The sequence below is a fragment of the Pseudonaja textilis genome, chromosome 2, assembly GCF_049901715.1.
Source record: "Pseudonaja textilis isolate UNSWEBS1 chromosome 2, rPseTex1.2, whole genome shotgun sequence".
Classification (NCBI taxonomy): Eukaryota; Metazoa; Chordata; class Lepidosauria; order Squamata; family Elapidae; genus Pseudonaja; species Pseudonaja textilis.
This window is the reverse complement of record NC_141991.1, coordinates 67,139,030-67,154,772: the sequence shown is the minus strand read 5'-3', so window position 1 is coordinate 67,154,772 and position 15,743 is coordinate 67,139,030. Positions and strand designations below refer to the sequence as shown.

General features: G+C 40.5%; 1 protein-coding gene across 3 annotated transcripts in view; it reads left to right on the top strand.

Annotated features, from left to right (window-relative positions):
* The window catches only part of HRH2 (histamine receptor H2), a 45,606-nt gene extending 36,021 nt beyond the window's left edge, over positions 1-9,585 (top strand). For 2 of the 3 annotated variants that reach the window (XR_015741703.1, XM_087924214.1), the window contains one exon: positions 8,164-9,585. Coding sequence is in view for 1 of the 3 variants with exons in the window: in XM_087924214.1 (XP_087780340.1) it covers positions 8,164-8,302 (139 nt within the window). In the remaining 2 variants the exon portion in view is untranslated. The remainder of the gene's footprint in view (positions 1-8,163) is intronic. The other variant, XR_015741704.1, reaches the window with a different exon arrangement.
* The last annotated feature ends 6,158 nt before the right edge of the window (positions 9,586-15,743 follow it).

Below are 15,743 nucleotides of genomic sequence, written 5' to 3'. Positions count from 1 at the left end.
ATTTGCTCAGACTACAAGACCACAATCAATAAATTCTTGCAAGTTAGCGCTTATCCAGTACCTGTCATTCAGCATTTATTACATACTTTTGAACCTGGCACCATCTTTGCCAAATTGGACATGTCTCAAGCATATCAACAGTTCCTGTTGATGACCAAACGGCAGAACTTCAGACCATTGTCACCCACAGGGTGCTGCCTTCCGTCAAGCGCGTCTCCAGTTTAAGCGTAAGTGTTGCCCCAGGCATTTTTCAATGATCCCTCATGGAGCGGATTTTACAGGGCCTTCCTGGAGTAGTACCCTACTCGATGACATCTTAGTTCCTCGGCCAGGAACAGACCCCAACTCTTCCAGAGAGTTCAAGCAGTCCTAGAGAGGTTCAGGCAGCATGGCCTCAAGTTAAAAAAGAAAAATGTGCCATTGCCACTAGACAGGTGGACTTTCTGGGTTATAAAATTGACGCCTCAGGCATTCACCCCTGGAGTCCAAGGTTAAGGCAATACACGAGGCACCCACTCCAACCTCCAAAGCGGAACTGCAGGCCTTTTGGGGCTCTTTGAACTTTTACGCTGGCTGCTCCTGCCCCATAAAGCCTCTGTGGCAGAACCTCCACAGACTTCTGGATAAAAAACGGTTTGGCATTGGGGACACAAAGAAGACTCCGCTTTCCGCGCAGTCAAGTCGCTACTCACATCAGAGGCAGTGCTTATCCAGTTTGACCCCAACCTTCCATTAGTACTGGCAGCAGACGCAGATCTCCTTCCGGAATTGGGGCAGTTCCTGGCCACAGGCTCCCAACTGCCCGAGGCCCCTATCGCTTTTTTTTTCCAGGACGCTTCTGCAACAGAGCGCAATTACAGTCAGATCGATAAAGAAGCCTTGGCAGCTGTTGCAGCGGTGAAGAAATTTCACGAATTTCTCTTTGGCCACTTTTTCGAGCTAGTCACGGACTACAAACCGCTTCTTAGGGTTACTAGCAGGTGACAAGCAGACCCCTCAAATTCTGTCCCCCAGAATGACCAGATGGACCCTTTTCCTAGCAGCATACTGCAGTATAGACTCGTTGCACCGCCCAGGTAAAACATTGTCCCACGCAGACGCCTCAGCCGCTGCCCCCCCTGCCTGCCCCAGCTGAAGACCCTGCCCGGTCAACGCCATTTTTGAAGTCACCCAACTGGACCTCCCAATCACTGCCCTTGATATTGCCAATAAATCCAAAGCGGACAAAACGATCGCCCAGGTACTGGACTGGGTGAGGAGGGGGTGGCCGGCAGCAGTGACATGAAGCTAAATTCCACCCATTTAAGACCCGCTTACAGGAACTATCGAGCTTACAGGGCTGCCTGCTGTGGGGCACTCGAGTGGTCATCCCGACATCTCTGCGTACCCGAAAGTGCTGGAGGCGTTGCACGAGGGCCACCCGGCATCGCCAGAATGAAGGCGTTGGCGCCGGGGCTACATTTGGTGGCCCGGCCTCACGAGACATCAACAAATGGGTAAGCTCCTGCCATCCCTGCCAGGTTTCCCGTCCACCCCACCAAGTGGGAAAGTGCCAACGCACCCTGGTCCAGGATTCACATCGATCTCGCAGGCCCATTGCATGGCAAAATGTTCCTCGTGGTCGTAGACTCTTACTCAAAGTGGATTGATGTGGCACAACTATCCACGACCACTTCACAAGCAGTCATCAAGGCATTGACTCGCCTGTTCGTTACGCACGGTCTACCAGACTCCATTGTTTCCGACAATGGTCCCCACCCGCGTCAACCGAATTCAGTCATTTCTACGCCAACCTGGGCATTCGCCACATCTTCACGGCCCCCTTTCATCCTGCCAGTAACGGGCTGGCAGAGAGAGCCGTTAGGACCACTAAAGAAGCCCTGGCCAGGTTCAACAAGGATGACTGGCACCACAGACTATCCTGTTTCCTGTTAAGCCAGCATTCAACCCCTTGCACGGTAACCAACAAGTCCCCGGCCGAGCTTCTGATGGGCAGACGCCTGCGAACTGTATTGGACAGGCTTCACCCACATTACTGCCCTGACTCTCCTCTCGCTTCACACATCGGGAGTAGGCATTTGTCTTGCAGGAACCCGTGTTCAGAAACTTCGCTGGCGACCCATTGTGGATCCCGGGAGAAATCGTAGCCATCACAGGACCCAGATCATACCGGGTTAAGCTGGAAGATGGCCGGGTCTGGAGACGACATCTGGACCAGCTTCGAGACGCCAGGGCACCCTCGTCACAGCCGCGACTGTGGGCACAGACTGGTGAGAGTCCGCTGCAACACCACACAGCAACATCTACCCCGATGACCTGCTAACACCTTCAGCCGGACCAGAGAATCCAAATGCTGACTGCGGCGACCTAGCGTCCAACCCATCCGAGCCAGACGGTGTGAGGACACTCCCAGCGTCCAGCCCTTCTAGCCCCGGACCTGCTCCGACCGAGGGTGGTACTCAGGACTCATCATCGAGCCAACAGTCACCGACGGACTCTGACCCACCAAACAGCACACCAGAGTTGCGCCGCTCTGGACGTCAGCACAAACCTCCCGTATACCTCAAGGACTATGCGTGTTCGCATCTGGGGGAAGGGGTGTTATGTCCCTGGACCTTGAAGAAGTTCCCACCCAGGTCCGTTCTCGCTGCAGGGCGGCTGCCCCTTCTCATTGGCTGGGTTTCCCAGCAGCCTGCTACAAAGCAGGCTGCTGGGTCCAGCCTTCGCTGTTCGCTGCGAGCCAGTTCCAGGCTGAGCAAGCACGTTCAGTCCTTGTAAATAAACCTTGTTGCACTAAGCCCTGGTTCAGCCTCTTATTTCCCATACTTAATATAATGCATGTATTAAAGTATATATAGAAGGAATGCTGAAGGCCGAAAGGCTTCTAGAAGGCCTGAGAATGTGCATGAGTATAAAATGTTACTTTGTCTTCAACAGAAACTGATAAATAATTTTTTTATTATCAAGCTTCTTAAATTCAACAACCATCAAATTTAAGGAGCATTCTGCTCATCTGTATTTAACATTTTCTCCCCTTCCAATTCTGAGTTCCTTTATTTTTCATTTCCAGAAAGTACAATTTTCAGAAGCATGACCTAAGCAAACCCAATAAATTTTCAGTTCTCTTCTGACACATGATGAAAGAGCCACTTCTGGGCTTTTAAGCCTAAATCACATGAAAAACCCTAAATCATATGAAAAGATCAGATCAGATATTCTATATTAGAAGAGAAAATGCTTTATGACACAAACAGCAAATCTAAATAGATGTTTCCTCCCCCCAAAATTGTTAAGGGGTGGTGTGTCTGTAAGAGCATGAATGATTTATAACTTGGAATGCACCAAATCCTACTATTTCACAGGGTACTTTCCTTAATTAAGAATATGACAGTTTTGCAAGTGAGAGGGAATCAATCTTTCTGATTTTTTGCACTTCAGTAGTCTTCATAATATTTGGGAACAAGGTCTGGAATACATAATTGTGGATTATTAATATCAAATGATAATGTTCTAAAATAGTGAAATGGAATAGGGTTTGCTTCCAGTGAAGTAGGGAAGGAATTAAATTTGTGGGGAAGGATCTTAAAAATCTTTTAAAATGTCCCTTCTTTTTTCTACCATATGGTAGATACATTTCATCCCTAAAAAGGAACTCAGAAATCCAGGCTAACAAATGTTGGAAATCAGGCTTTGGAAAAACAAATAAGAAATAATTAGCTACTTGACAAGGAACTACTTCTCCCCAAATTTCCTATTCTTTTTCTGTTGAAAAGGATATTTATTCAGGATATTATAGAACAAGATGGCATGTAACTGAGTGTCAATCCTGCTTTCTCCTTTTGATATACTACCCATCCCTTGAAATCTCCTTTCAGAAACAATAGATCTGCATGTCTGTTTGGTTCAGCTGCATTGCTATGAGTAGGAAATTCCTCTTTGACATTTCTAGTTGAACATGTGCTTCCTAGTTCTTTTACTGTTGTTGTTGTTGCACAGGTATCAGTGTTCTTGTCTATATAAAGAGTTTCAATCATCCAGTTCATAGTTGTCCCATGGGTGCTTTTCCAAAAGACAACTGGGTTTTCTTGGTTTTTAACTTAAAGATATTTCACTCCTCATCCAAGAAGCTTCAGTTCTGAACTGAAGAAGTTTCTTGGATGAGAAGTAAAATATCTTTAAGGAAAACCCCAAGAAAACCCAGTTGCCTTTTGGAAAAGCACCCTTGGGACTATCAATGTTCTTCTTCAGTCCTTTCATCAATTCATGTGGTCTTACTAGGCTGTTTAAAAGCTATCTCAGAGTGTTACAGTAGCTGTTGTTGTTGTTTTTAGAATATCTCATCATTTGCCATATTTGGGGGCAACCTCCTTTCAGCAAATCTAAAATACAATTGGCATTCAATCTCTGTAAAGAATCAAAAGTAATGCAAGCTAAGAATTGCATCTGGTTCTTATTCATAATAATGGTGGAACCTGAGTCAACACCTGAAAATTCAGTTATTCAGAATTTAATCAAGATGTTATTTGCTGGGAGTCTGGAAAACCTGGGCAGGGTTTAACAAAATAAGGTCATAATCACTTCTGCATACCGTCCCACAACCCTGATAAGAATGCTCTTTCTGTTCTGCTTCAGTTTTATTGACAATGTCACAGGGATTAAAAAACAGAGGTCACCTTGCTGCTAAAAGTCAGATACAATTGTTGTGCTGGTTCCATATGAGGCAGTTGTAGCTTTGCACGAGATCTCATGCAAATAAGATCCCTGCCATTGTGGGGAAGGGAGACTTACGACTGTACTACTATCAGCATCTGTTTTTGAGGGATATACTTTCTGGAAGCCCTTGTTTAAATAAAACCTAGCAGATGTAGTAAATCATTTGCCACCATTTCAGCCTTGAAAGTTAGATTTTTAGGCAAGTGGCACTTGACCTCATCATATCAATGTCACAGTCGGTAGCAACCTTTTGATCACATTCATCAGAGATGTAAAAGCAACAGGATAGCAGTAATGGCTGAGTGACAGCTTTTGAATAAAAAATGAGACCATCATGGGCAAAAGTGGAACTTTTGAACATAACCAGCTGCTTGACCAGCCCGTAACTCTCATTCCTGAGGCCAACTTAGGTCTGTTGCCCAGACAATTAGCTTTCTTTTGGGAAATATCCTTCTCATTTCAAAAGGTCCAAGGTTCAAAAGAAATTTCTCAAGAGTCTAGTTTACATCCAGCTTTGGATAGCCCTCAATTTTGACTTTGATTCAAGCCATTTGCCTGAAGAGAAAGAGTATTGACACATTCGGTTTCACATCAGGGAAATCCCTTCAACAGCACAAGGATAGTTTGACTGTTTTGTTCCTGTATCAGTTTCAACATTAGCTGAGTATTTCATGTGATATATGTCTGTTATATAGGCATAAGAGATATAGGTATGAAGCCAGATGGGTGACCTTGGTCCAGTCACTCTCTCAGACCTAGGAAAGAAGCAATGGCAAACCACTTCTGAAAAACCTTGCCAAGAAAACTTGCCCAGAGTAATCTCAGAGAATGAGATATGATTGAACAGAAGGAAAAAAAATATCAGAGACACTGTATCTGCTATCAAAAAACAGTGACATACCACAAAAGCTGGGAAGGAGGCTCAGATATAAAGTCCTATAGTGAATAAGCACGTCTTAAGTTGGTTTTAGTAGGGAAGGGCTTCTCATTCTGAAGATGGAAAGAGTTCTGTCATTAGCATCATCAGTCATGTTTAATGGGTCATTTTGAGGATTTAATAAAGGCAGCGATAGACTGTTAAGGCTTACTGACATATTTCCCAAAGGAGCTACAATAGTTTACCCAGAAAGGGGAGGAAGGGGTCTGAAATTAAATCAGCATGCTTCAAAACAATGAATAGAAATGTTAAAATTGAGTTCATTTTAAGCAGAGAAAAATGAAATAAGTAATAGGAAAACTTAAAGTCTGCCTGGGCCTGGAATAGTTATTTTCATCTCATCAACAAGTTGACTGGTCTCCAGTTCTTTTCCTGAAAGAAGACAGTGAGGAGTCAGGCAAGCAGGCTTGGGGAGAAATTTCCATAAGTTGATGAGAAGATCCTACTGTTGGCTACCCCACTGTGAGCCAAACTTACTATTGGAAATATAAGCAGGGTTCTCCAACTAATTTCAGAGTGTCTGTTAGAGACATTTAGATGCAGCATGGCAAGGGGGATCACCAGATTATGAAGAAACAAGACTTATGGTAAAATATATCAAAGTGAATCAGCGCAACTGTATAGTTTCCAACATGTGGTCTGTGCAAATCATGGCAGTCATATGCACAGGTATCTTACAAAGATGTTAAAATCACATGTGCAAGTATCTCCTAAGCAAAAATATAGAAGTGAGCATGCTTGAATACTTTTGAAACATTCAGAGAATACAGATATATTTTTTTCAGTATATCTGATGCATACTACCCAGAAAGAAAGTGTTACTTAAAACTCAACTAAAGATACGTATTTATGATTCATTTCAATAAAAAGCTCTCCTCTGCTCTGTGGTATTTGGAAATTTCTAGGGCATAAAATTGAAACTGATTGCAAAATCTCTGTGCCAGAGATCAACTGCTGGAAAGTATTTTGTGTTCCTTTTAAGTGAAAGAACATTTTTGCCCTTAATGATCTCCTTAAAAAGTGGGTACAAAGGAAGAAAAGTATTTGGTGAGAACATGAAATTTCAGTGAAATAAGTTTTCATTTAAAGAAGTCTTTAAAGAATTTTTTTTTTGCAAACAATAAAAGAGTTAATATGTGGCTTAGCTACAGACTGAACTATTTTATCAGATTGATTTAGTTGTTTCCTTTCGTGTCTCAAAGCAGGCAATAAACCCACTTGAGTGGTGTGAAACTTTTGCAAATAATCCATCTTTAAAAATGGATAATGGTCATTGGGTTTTTTTAATTCTTCTGTGTATTCTGAGTAAGTTCCCTGAGGCAGAGATGGAATCTGTTTATATTTATTTATTTTTAATGGGCCATCCGTAACAAAGAGTAGTTTCAAATTTGAACTTTAAAAAAATGAATTTTTATTTTTGCATTTTTTATTCTTGTGGTTTCATTTCCTTTATGATTTTTTTTTAAAGATTTGCTACAAATCACAATTGGTGCACAGCATCTGTGGAATAGTTCCATTTTTCATAAGCTATTCCTCTTTCTTATACAAGGTTTTTGTCACAAACTTTGAAGCTGTTTGTGTAGGGACACCACTACTCGATACTCCTGGTCCCATAGATAGAGATATATGAAATTGGTCATCCTAGAGGGAACTGTTTTCCGTTCTCTCTAACTCTGATTAGAAAGTTCTATAAATTCTGCTTCACTTGGGAAAGTTTGCAAATGAAATGCTTTATTAAATTATGATTAACCCTTTACTTATTTAATAAAGCATTCAAAAAGTGATATTTGAAAACAATTCAGGCAGCCTCATAGCATGGAACTTATATAAGACAGAGAGCTATTCATTCATTCATTCATTCATTCATTCATTCATTCATTCATTCATCACATTTACATAGCTTTTAGCAATATAGCGGAAGTCTCATGTCACCAAAAATATAGAAAGTGATAGGCATAGGGCAAAAAAAAAAATACATTGGCATTTCTTTCAGTTCATTTGTTAATTAAATTGATATAAATTTAATGTCAATTCCTACCAAATCACAAAATTATATTAAATTAAAGCAAATCTACTATATATAGTATAAATAATTGGTTGGCGGTAATGATAGTGTTGATGACAACAATACTGTAATATCATCCCATAAAGACAGAAAGTGAGAAGATATCAGGGGTCACAAATAAATTCCCAGGAGGTGACTCTCTATCCTATACATAAGCTAGGATGAAAGTAATATTTCTGGGTATGAAGGTCTAAATGGGAAAAATTAATACCTGGATGTTAACGTGGGACTCATTAGTGTATATAAAATATAAGGGTGATAAAACAGAATTAAAGGTGTAAAGAGGTGCTAAATTATAGTTCAGAATGCCTGTATCTCACCTCTTATTAATAAATATATGGTCTAAGAAGAGACTCTGAAAATGAGACCATTAAAACAAAATTGGAAAATTATGGAGAATTGCCTTCAGTCATATATCTGTAACTGGGTTTTGTTTCTCCCTTCTAAGAATCAGAGTCCACCATGTGATATCTCGTCTTCTGCTATCCTGCCCATCTGTCAAAGCCTTTGGTTGGCCAAAGTTCTACCCAAGAGGAACGTGTGGATCCCAGTGTTCGAGCAGTCAACAGGAAGTGGACAGAACATAGAGCAGCACTCTGCACCCCTTACTGTTATCTCTACTGTCTTCTCTTAAGCCAGCAGGTTTTCCATGGCATTGAACATATGTGAATGATGAAGCAAAGATGGATTGGAAGTTCTTGCGTTTCACGGTCGAATGATGTTTCATATAAAAACAGTTGACTCTGCCATGTCACACATGTGGAAGAAGATGAAAGGAATTTCTCAAAATCCAAACTGTAGTGGGGGGGGATGGAATCTTTCATCTACATCCTACCATTTTGTTAAGATCATTCCTAACCAAGAAGAAATGCATGGGTAGAGGGAGGAAATACTGGTTTCATTGTAGACTGAAGAATTTTCTCTCCCCAGCATTAAATTAACCCTGGGCTCTATTCTCTGACATACTATTAGAACATTCCTGATAATTAATTTTTAATGCTATCAACTTTGCAGACTATCTTTTTCTGTGACCTAATCTACAAAGGGCATAAATGTCTTACATGTCAAATATAGTTCAAGTAACAGAGATTTTGAAAACCAGGAATATGAAAGGAATAAGATGGGAAAAGAAGGATGGGTTTGGGTAAAGCAAGGAAGAAGAAGAACCTTTGCTTTCATTTATATATTCATGACAATATAAGCTCTTTCTATTTTTTATTTTTCTGAAGTAAGAACAATGCATATGGAAATATTCCTTTCATTTAGACCTTCTAGAACATGGGTGTCAAACTTGCGGCATCACGTTGCCATCATGTTATGTTTCATGATGTTTTCTCCTTTCACAGAGCTGGGGTGGACGTGGCCTGCACATGACACATCTGGCCCACTGGCCACCAGTTTGACACGATACACCTGCTCTAGAATCACTTGCACATGGTCAAAACATCCAGTAAAGTACATTAAACTAAAGAATTGTTTTCATTAACAAAATATTGTGCTTTGTGTATTTCAGTTAAAAACACTGAAAAAGTACCCAACTGGTGAACATATGTCTTTAAGTGCTACTTCATATTGTCATTCTTTATCATTCATGTTGGGATAATTTATATTGGGGACAGAAAAGCTACCCCCTTTCAAATTTTCCTCACGTGTATTCTCAGAAACTATGGGGATCTTCTGGTTAGTTTGAGATTAAAAACAAATTATGACTGAAAGCCTCTAAAAGAGAGCAGAAAAGGTAGTAAGGATGTAGAAAAAAGATGCTCTTTTCAAAGCTTGAAGTGTTTTTTTTTAATAATGTATTTTTACTAAGAGTGTCTGACAATAAAGTGCTTTGCTGATTCCAAATGCCTTCTCAGCAATGGGCAGTAATAAGAAGATGCAGGGTTCATTGTCTTTCCTGATTTATTGTTTTAATTAGTGTTTGTTCTTAATATAGTGTTGATCTAAAGGTCCTGAAGGCCTTTATGCTGAATGATTCCTCAGGTTCATTCTGTTGGCCATCTTTGGAACTTTTCTACAGTCGGGAAGTTCTGCCCAGAAGTGTAGTAAAGATTCAGAAGGGCAGTCTGATGTCTGTTTCATCTCCAAGATCAGAGGTTCCCTTCCAAATTCAGAGAAGGTCTCTGTGGTTCTTATGAAGCTATCTCGGGGACTTGTTTCATGAGGTCCTTTCAAGAAGGTTGATTACTAACTGCAAGGTTAGGAATACTGGATCTACCTTACCATTTACAGGCTTATAACAGAGGATTTTTGTAGTACTTAAAATTTCTTACCAACTCAACATTCCTCATATCCATATAAATGCCTAGATTTAATTGGTATTCACCATGTTACTCTTGAGGTAAATACGGGGTATAGTATTCATGGCTTTCCAGTAACCAGATTCATTCCTAAAAATAGGAGCAATTTGACATTAGGATCAATCATCTAGAGAAGTGTTGGGCTTCCCTTTAAGTTACATAAAGGCTAGACAGACATCTGTGGAGGCTAATTTATTCTTACAGTGAGGAGATAAATGGGCTGCCTGATCCCTAACATCTCTGAGATTCTATTACTGCATGGGTTCATCTCTAAACATTATCTGGCATTCTGCTATTTTGTCTCAGTTCAGATAGATCTGCTGTTGTTTATTTGAAACATTTTTACATGCCATCATTTCCCACGACTTCAGGCAGTTTATAGTTGAATTTGATAAAAACATTTTTAAAATGTAATTCTAAGTTTTAGATGCTTTTATATAACAGACACCATATTGGGACTATTTCATATGTTTATTCCAAAGTCTCAATCCTGATATATTTCAAAGAAAAATCTCTTCACCAGGGGAATGGCTACAATAAGAATAGCAATCAAAACTGCACTCAAACTAGCCAAGGATGGAAATCTTTTATACCTTCCTTAAATATGGAAGGCATACGGCACACAAAGAGTTGGTAACTCCCTCTACAATCTGGCTTTTTCTTATCCGCTATCTTCTATTTGAATTGCCCTCCTTTCTTTCTTTCATTTACTTTTCCCCTTTTCTCTTCTGAGGTTCAACTCAGCCAAGCCTTTCTCTGCCAAGGAATAGTTCTCTGCCAAAGATCCGAACTACAGTAGGCTATTGCAACCAGGCAAAAAGCCATGGGGGACCAACCCTCCATGTTGCCCATCTTGCAATAATCTTGATTTATAACAAACCCACTCACTTAGAATAAGAAACAGCAACACATTTCCTTACATATTAAAATATGATGCACACTCGTTTATAACAAGAAAAATAATTGCCTGAGGAGGGAGGATTTGGAGCTGTTCAGGCCTTAACTCATTTATCTCCAACAACTTTTCTGGTCCAAATGTTCCCATGGAGGTTTTCAATTTGATTAGTATTCTGGAAGGAACCTTTCAGATTTGGAAATCACTAGCAGCACTGTACAGTAAAAGGCTTTCCAGTGCCACCTATTGTCAGATTTGTTCTCTGTTTAATTACCTTTAGCACAGGGGCATTGCCTGTATGATATTTGTTGTCTCACAAAGCATCCGTAAAATGCAGTCATACTCAAAGGAAGAGGCTGACAACAATCTATTTATTAGACATACCAAAAGATAGGAATTGTCAGTTCCTAGAAATAACTAGGTGGGCTATTGAACAAACTTTAACAATCTTCACCTTTCCAGGCTCAAACTGAAAGTGAGAACTCCATTACAGAGTTTTAGGGAAAGTGCTTATTACAAGAATATCTCATATAATTCTCATAATTCTAATCTTCTAGGGCAGGACATAGACATTTATGGATATCTTCTGTTTTGCTCCTCTTGTATTTTATAACTCTTCAACCTGCATGGCATCAAATCAGGGGCAATTGCAGAGTAGGCAAAAAAGGCAAGATGGTAATTTCAGCCAGAATCCTTTCCCTTTTCTACATGCATCGTACGTGCCATCTTAATGTAAGCAAGGACTGAGGATTGGATCTGGCAATCAAGGACACTACCATCACTTTTTTTTATACTACAGGTAGTCCTTGACTTACAACAGTTCACTCAGTGACCATTTGGACTTACAACAGCACTGAAAGTGACTTATGACCACTGCAGCATCCTCATGGTAATGTGATTTACATCTGAATGCTTAGTAATTGGTTGATATTTACGATGGTTGGAGTGTCGCAGGTATTTATGATGGTTGGAGGGTCACAGGGTCATCTGATCACCGTTTGTGACCTTCTGACAAACAAAGTCAGTGAGGAAGCCAGATTCACTTAACAACCAGATTACTGCAGTGATTCACTTAACAAATGCAGTGATTCACTTAACAAATGCGGCAAGAAAAGTTGTAAAATGGGGCAAAACTCAACAAATTTCTCACTTAGCAACTTAAATTTTGGGCTCAATTGTGGGGAACCCTTGAATTATACACAAGAAATCAAAATTTGGTTATCATCTTAAAATGTGTGACATGAAATTAATTTAAGTTATATGAAAGCAGATTCGTGATGCATGTTGGGGGGGAAAAATATCTGATAGAAATACATGGAGAGAGCTAAAATCTTTAAATTTGTTTATTTATGAAATTTGTATTTTGCTATTCATTCAGGAGTTTCTCTCATACAGATACTAATAACACTGTGAGGTAGGTTGGACTGAGAGAGAGTGATTAGCCCAAAGTCAATCAGGGAACTTCTGAACGAAGATAAAAGAAAACCTGGATTTTTTTACTCCTAATCTACCACCTAATCACTAGATCACACTGTATCTCAGTATTTGGAAGATGTTTCAGATTACTAATGAGAATAATATGATAAGTTAGATATTATGACAAATTGGAGTCAAGCTAAAGTCAAATGAAAGCTTCCAGTCTTTCTGAAAATAGATAAACCTGTTAGGGTTTAGCTTTTGAGGAGTTGCCATGAAACCCAGTTGGAGGTCAACAGAAATGTACACTTGGTGAAAACTGAAATTTCAAATCTTCATGGTTTCAAATTTCAGTTTGTATAAATCTGAAATGGTGGCTATCTAGGTGTGGACTGCAGGATGCCTTTTTTGTAGCTGCCCTTCCCTTTGGAATAGTGCTCCATTCCAGGTCAAGTCAGCACAAATGCATTGCATTTTAAAAGCTGCCAAGATCTGGCTGTTCCATAAGGTTTTGAGGGGACAAATGCCTTAGTACATCTAAGAGAGATGTAACCTTAGAATAAAATAGAGCTGGAAGGGACCTTGGAGGTCTTCTAGTCCAGCCCCCTGCTCCAGCAGGAGAACCTATACTATTTCAGATAAATGACTGTCTAGTCTCTGAGGTTTTTAAGAAGAGACTAGACAGTCCTTTATCTGAAATAGTATAGGTTCTCCTGCTTGAGCAGGGGGCTGGACTAGAAGACCTCCAAGGTCCCTTCCAGCTCTATTTTATTCTAAGGTTACACCTCCCTCCTGAAGTAGATGATTGGGCATCATCTAGCTATGTGAACTTCAACCCTCAGAAATACGTCTGATGCCCGGGCTACCTAGGGGGCTTAAAGCCACATTGGACGTGATTAATTACCATTCAAAGAATCCTAATTTTAAGAAAAAAATGTTTGCAGTGCTTTTAGCTATTCATCTTATTCATCAGTTTACATTTTGGACTAGATTTGCTTTTTTTATTAAATCAGAGTCAGGAGAAGCATAGTTCTGTTTAATTTTATGATGGGCCAGAACTGTCACTTCAGGAAGACATATTCTCTTTTATTGCATCTAATGAAATTTATCATTTGGGCCTCACAAGCTTCTTTCACATATTATTACATTTATTCTTAAGTGACATTAATGGACGCAGGGCTGATATAAGTCCTATTCAGCCATTCCTGTTTCATGTAACATCCAGCAAGGAATCTGCCAATTTGAAAGTAGCCCTAGGGCATCTGTGCTTCTAGGACATCAATAGTGTTGATCTGATTCATTTTCAAGTCCAACTTGGTTGACTTGATTGATTGGTGGTTATTGAGTTTGTTTGGTTGTGACTCTCTTCCCCCATTAGAAAAAACTCTTGCCTCACTACATCCACCGGCCCTCTGAGGAGTCCAAAGAAAGGCATATATGAAACTGATCAAGAGTTTTTCCCTTTCCTTTGGTGCAGGACACAGAGATATACAAATTGTTAAGGTATTCTACTTTTCTTCCTTTCTCTTTTCTGATGAGGGGTGGAGGAGGGCAGTTGCTGTAGGGCCTGGACAGCATAGAGCAGTGGTCCCTAACTGCTGAGCCATAGCCCACTACCAAGCTGTGGCCTGTTTGGAACAGGGCTACGCGAGCAGCGGGTGAGCATGTGCACATATGCAAAGCTCACCTTGTACGAGTGGTGGTCACTGGTGCTCACGGGTGAAGTTCCCGTCGTGCGAGTAGTGGCCATTTGCATTTACACACAAAGCTCCCCTTGCACCAGCGGTAGCCAATTGCCCTCAAGCACGAAGGTTCCCTCATCAAGCGATAGCATTTGCCCTCATGCACAAAGCTCCTGCCTGCCATTCACAGGGAACTATCCTTTCTCTCCCGCCCACCTCCCCCAGTTGGGCCACCAAGCCAGAAAGATTGGGGACTGCTGGCATAGAGTGAGACATTTTAACTCCTTGTTCACCATTTCAGGTCAGCAGAAGTAAAGACAGTGAAGAAAGACATCAGTGGCAGGTGGGAGCACCTTAATCTTTAAACACAAGCAGGGAAAATGGGGACCAGTATACCTGCTTCATCTCACCATCATTCTTGGCCTCTTCTGCAGATGAAAAGAGATCACTTTTTCTATCACAGTTTATCTTCAAATTATAATCATGGATTTCCAGAATTTGGAATTAGAAGAGCGCCTGAAGAAAACATTCCTTTGCAAACAGTTAGATTCTACATATAGAGAGTGATGAGAGGAAAGGTGATGGAGGTAACAAGTCTAGCTCTTCATTCCCTCCTCAGGTATAGAGTCAGGTATATTCCCTCCTCAGGTATAGAGTCAACATGCAAGAGATCATTCTGCTATACTAGTCACTTGTGAAAAATGCAATAAAAATAAAGCTTGCTGTGTATGTTTAACTATTCACAGACAGGCGCATGCAAGCTCTACTTTGTTTCTCTTTATGCGCCTGTGAAAGTCACTGGGCCCATATAGTGATTCGTTGACCACATGATGGAGCTATCTTCACATAGCTTCATTTTAGGAGCCGATTATGCCCTTGACATGCTTGTGTGAATGGGATTTTAGAATCAAATCATGTTATTCTCATCAATAGACACTTATTTAAAACAGTTTCCTGCATTCTTTTAAAACAATTACAGCAGCACCTAATTACTAGAATAGAATACTTTATCAGCCAAGTGTGATTGAACATACAAGGAACTTGGCTTGGTGCAAATGCTCTCAGTATGCACAAAATAAAAGATACATTCGTCAAGAGTCAAGAATCATCAGGTACAACACTTAATAATAGTCATAGGGTACAATAAACAATCAAATCATACTGGGAAACAGTCAGTATAAATTGTAAGGATACAAGCGACAAAGCTGCAGTCATACAGTCACAAGTGAGAGGAGATGGGTGATAAGGAGTGATGAGAAGATTAATAGTAATAGCAGTGCAGACTTTGTAAATAGTTGGACAGTGTTGAGGGAATTATTTGTTTAGCAGAGTGATGGCATTTGGGCCTAGTTGTTCTGATGTGCAGTGCTCTATAGCGTCGTTTTGAGGGTAGGAGTTAAAACAGTTTATGTCCAGGATGTGAGGGATCTGTAGACATTTTCACAGCCCTCTTTTTGACTCATGCAGTATACAGGTCCTCGACTGAAGGCAGGTTGGTAGTAATTGTTTTTTTTCTGCAGTCCTAATTACTCTCTGAAGTCTGTGTCTGTCTTGTTGGGTTGCAGAACCAAACCAGACAGTTATAGAGGTGCAGATGACAGACTTAGTAATTCCTCTGTAGAACTGTATCAGCAGTTCCTTGGGCAGTTTGAGCTTTCTGAGTTGGCGCAGAAAGAATATTCTTTGCTGTGCTTTTTTTATGATGTTTTTGATGCTAGGTGTCCATTTTAGG